The sequence below is a fragment of the Anneissia japonica genome, unplaced genomic scaffold (genome assembly GCF_011630105.1).
Source record: "Anneissia japonica isolate Jap-2015-1 unplaced genomic scaffold, ASM1163010v1 scaffold17318_len3153_cov103, whole genome shotgun sequence".
NCBI lineage: Eukaryota > Metazoa > Echinodermata > Crinoidea > Comatulida > Comatulidae > Anneissia > Anneissia japonica.
In genome coordinates, this window is record NW_022694557.1 from 1 (window position 1) to 3,120 (window position 3,120).

Here is a 3,120-nt window from a genome sequence, read left to right on the forward strand (position 1 = left end):
TTAAGTAATTAACAAAGGATTAAATGACAATGAATGATAAACTTTATAATGGTCGTAAATTGTACAAGAGTTTGGTTGGGTGATAGGCCTATGATACAAAGTTTATTAAGAGATATTTGTTAGCATGTCTACAAGCTGTGATAAGTTCGTTTCTCCTGTTTAAGGTAGCCATGGGGGATTTGCATATTATAAAGTACTTTTCCCATAAGCACAAGTTGCATCTTTTAGATGATGGGTTGAATGCCTTGGCTTGCTTTTCCATTTAATAGTGTAGTCTATGTTATTGTCTTTTAATTCCCATATATATTTGCTTAACTCGGTGTTGCATTTCTCTGGGTTTCTGAATGAAGCAGTGTGGTTGTTGTACCGGATTTTGAACGCGTTTTCTGTGAGTCCTGCATAAGTCTGGTCTGTTTTGTTGTTAGCTACGACTGTGGCTTGGTAGACAACACTTTTATTTAGGCAACGGCCAGACATGGGGCAATCATTTGGTATTCTGCAGTTGCAACTTTTGGTCTTAGGCTGCTCGGTTTTTAGTGATAAGGTTGTTTTATTGTGTCCGTCGATGTTTTGTTTGAGGTTCCCCATACAACTGTAGCTAATTTTTATGGTATTGCGGTTGAATATTTTGTGCGAATGTAGGTAAGAATGGCCCCGGAAAAAATGGCCCCGGAAAAAATGCCCCCGGAAATAATGGCCCTGGAAAAAATGGCCCCGGTAAAAATGGCCCCATATGACAGGTAGGTAAAAATGACCCCAATGAAAAATTTTGTAATAGAAATGATATATATTTTTCTAAATCTTCAAATATTTAAATACTGTATAAGCAAGAATTGAATCAAGAAATAAAAAATGGCCCTCAATTATAAAATTAAAGAAAAAAATAAATAAATAAACAAATGTTGTAAAATACCTTGTAGCANNNNCAAAAATTTATTTAATAAATCAACATAAAGAATATGCATATTTGAGAACTAAAATAAATTAGTTTTTAGCTCCTATGAGTAGCTCTGGAAGTAGGTCTAAGTATTTTTTAAAATTATTAATATTATCAGATATTATTACTATAATTGCGGCAAATTATTAATATTATAATTATTATTAATGGCTCTGATGGGAGGCTCTAAAACATTGATTCGGCATCAGTTTTGAACGACGAACTTGCAGGGAATGTTATAAACCATTTTCGCGAAATTTGAAATAAAAATTTCCAATAACGTGGCGAATACCAACGATGGGGACTTTCAGAGGCCTGGCATTTCGCGGTACGTATTACTGTCATGGATAACATCAACAACAAATCTAAATTGCTAACGAGCACAAACATTTTAAAACGGAAAAACAGTACAGTAAAATGTACAATAGTCAGCGAGTTTGTCAACAAGGTATAAAAGAAGTCTCGCCTTGGGTAGCATCTTTTTAAAGAAAATCATTAATTTCATTTAAAAAAACACAAGTTACTGATTGATTAAATAATTCTATTTTAAATAAGAAATGATTATGCACAGTAAAACTGATTTAGTCAAAGCCAAACTGTTTATCTAGTTAATTTTCTAAGAAGGGCTAATTATTGCTTAGCTCCATTGTGGCTCCACACAGTAGGCCCTATTGATATGTAAATTAATTACTTAATTCCTGTCACTGCTTGGCATTTTTGTTTTTAGTTTTTTCAATTTACTTGATCTTGAGAATGATGGACCCGAAACGTCGATCTTTCTTGTCATTAATATCAAAACCCATTAGGTTTACAGTAATATGAAAAAAAAAATTTAGTTTATACAGAAATAGTATCTAAAATGATCTCAGTTTCCAAAGTTAAAGCAAAAGATCTAAACACACATATATTAGGCAGGATATATTTGTTTGAAAAAGAACCCACTCTTTTGTGAAATTAAAAGGTTTATAGGTGAAATTTGTAAATTTAGAAATAAGTTTTATTTTTTCCTTTGAACTGAGATCAATATGTGATTTTTTTTTAAATTCTTTAAAAGCATTTGTTTTTTAACAATTACAGCAGATGCAAATAATGTTCTGAGAGATAATTGAAAAACAATGGCCATTGAATAACATTTTTTGATAGTAGAAATAAAAGTTTTAAAAACGTTATTTCACTAACAAAGTAGAGGAATGACATACAGTATACAATACTTTAACTACTAAAATACACAACTCATAGATAACCACAAACTTTACATGTTATAAACAATGCAAATAAACAGTAGTTAAAGCATGTGGATCAATTGTGTGTTACAGAATTTGATTATTGGGGAGATTCCTTTTAAAAACCAAATTAGTTAAGATAAAAAAATGCATATAATGACTCAAGAAAATCAGTTTTAATTCAGAATTTGATTATTGGGGCCATTTTTACCTACCTGTCATATGGGGCCATTTTTACCGGGGCCATTTTTTCCGGGGCCATTATTTCCGGGGCCATTTTTTCCGGGGCCATTTTTTCCGGGGCCATTCTTACCGTACACCATTTTGTGCAATGTATGATTTGGTGGGAATTCATCATCTAGCGTTTTTAGAAACGTTTTACCGATGTTGGTAGCGACATTCTTGCTAAATGGCGGGTTATACCAAATTATGTTTCTGGTACGATGTTTCCTGGTATTGGCGGCGTCCTTTATTTGTTGCGCTGTGGAGAACTTTAGCTGATGACTGTATCCACTTTTGTCGAGGGCCTGTTGGTATAGTGGTGCTGCTTTATTGAATGACTCTTCATCGAATGATATTTCAGATAGGCGTTTGTTGATGCTCTCTGGGATGTTCTTGAGGATTCCGGGTGGGTGGTTTGATTTGTTATGTACGTATAGAGGTGTATTATTCGGTTTCGTGTAGGGCATGTATTTTCCACTCTCCAGGTTTAGCGTTATGACCAGAAAGTTCACAATTTTTTTGTTGGCTTCGATTGTAATTTTTAGACCGTGTTTGTTGAAGATGGCACATAGATCTTTCTTTGTATTCTCTATTTGACGAGGCGTTGCGTTTATGATTCCTAGGCCATCGTCTCGGTATAAGCCGAAAGTCTTGAAGGAATCCTCAAGATCCTCAAAATATTCAACCGCAATACCATAAAAATTAGCTACAGTTGTATGGGGAACCTCAAACAAAACA

The 3,120-nt window shown here is 33.8% G+C and overlaps 1 protein-coding gene across 1 annotated transcript; it reads right to left on the bottom strand.

Annotated features, from left to right (window-relative positions):
• Window positions 1-197: 197 nt before the first annotated feature.
• On the bottom strand, window positions 198-3,053 carry LOC117101076 (the record flags this gene model as incomplete). The annotated part of the gene is made up of 2 exons (XM_033240941.1): window positions 198-627; window positions 2,484-3,053. Coding segments are annotated over 2 exons (1,000 nt in total), but the record flags the coding sequence as incomplete, so codon positions are not given.
• Window positions 3,054-3,120: the final 67 nt, after the last annotated feature.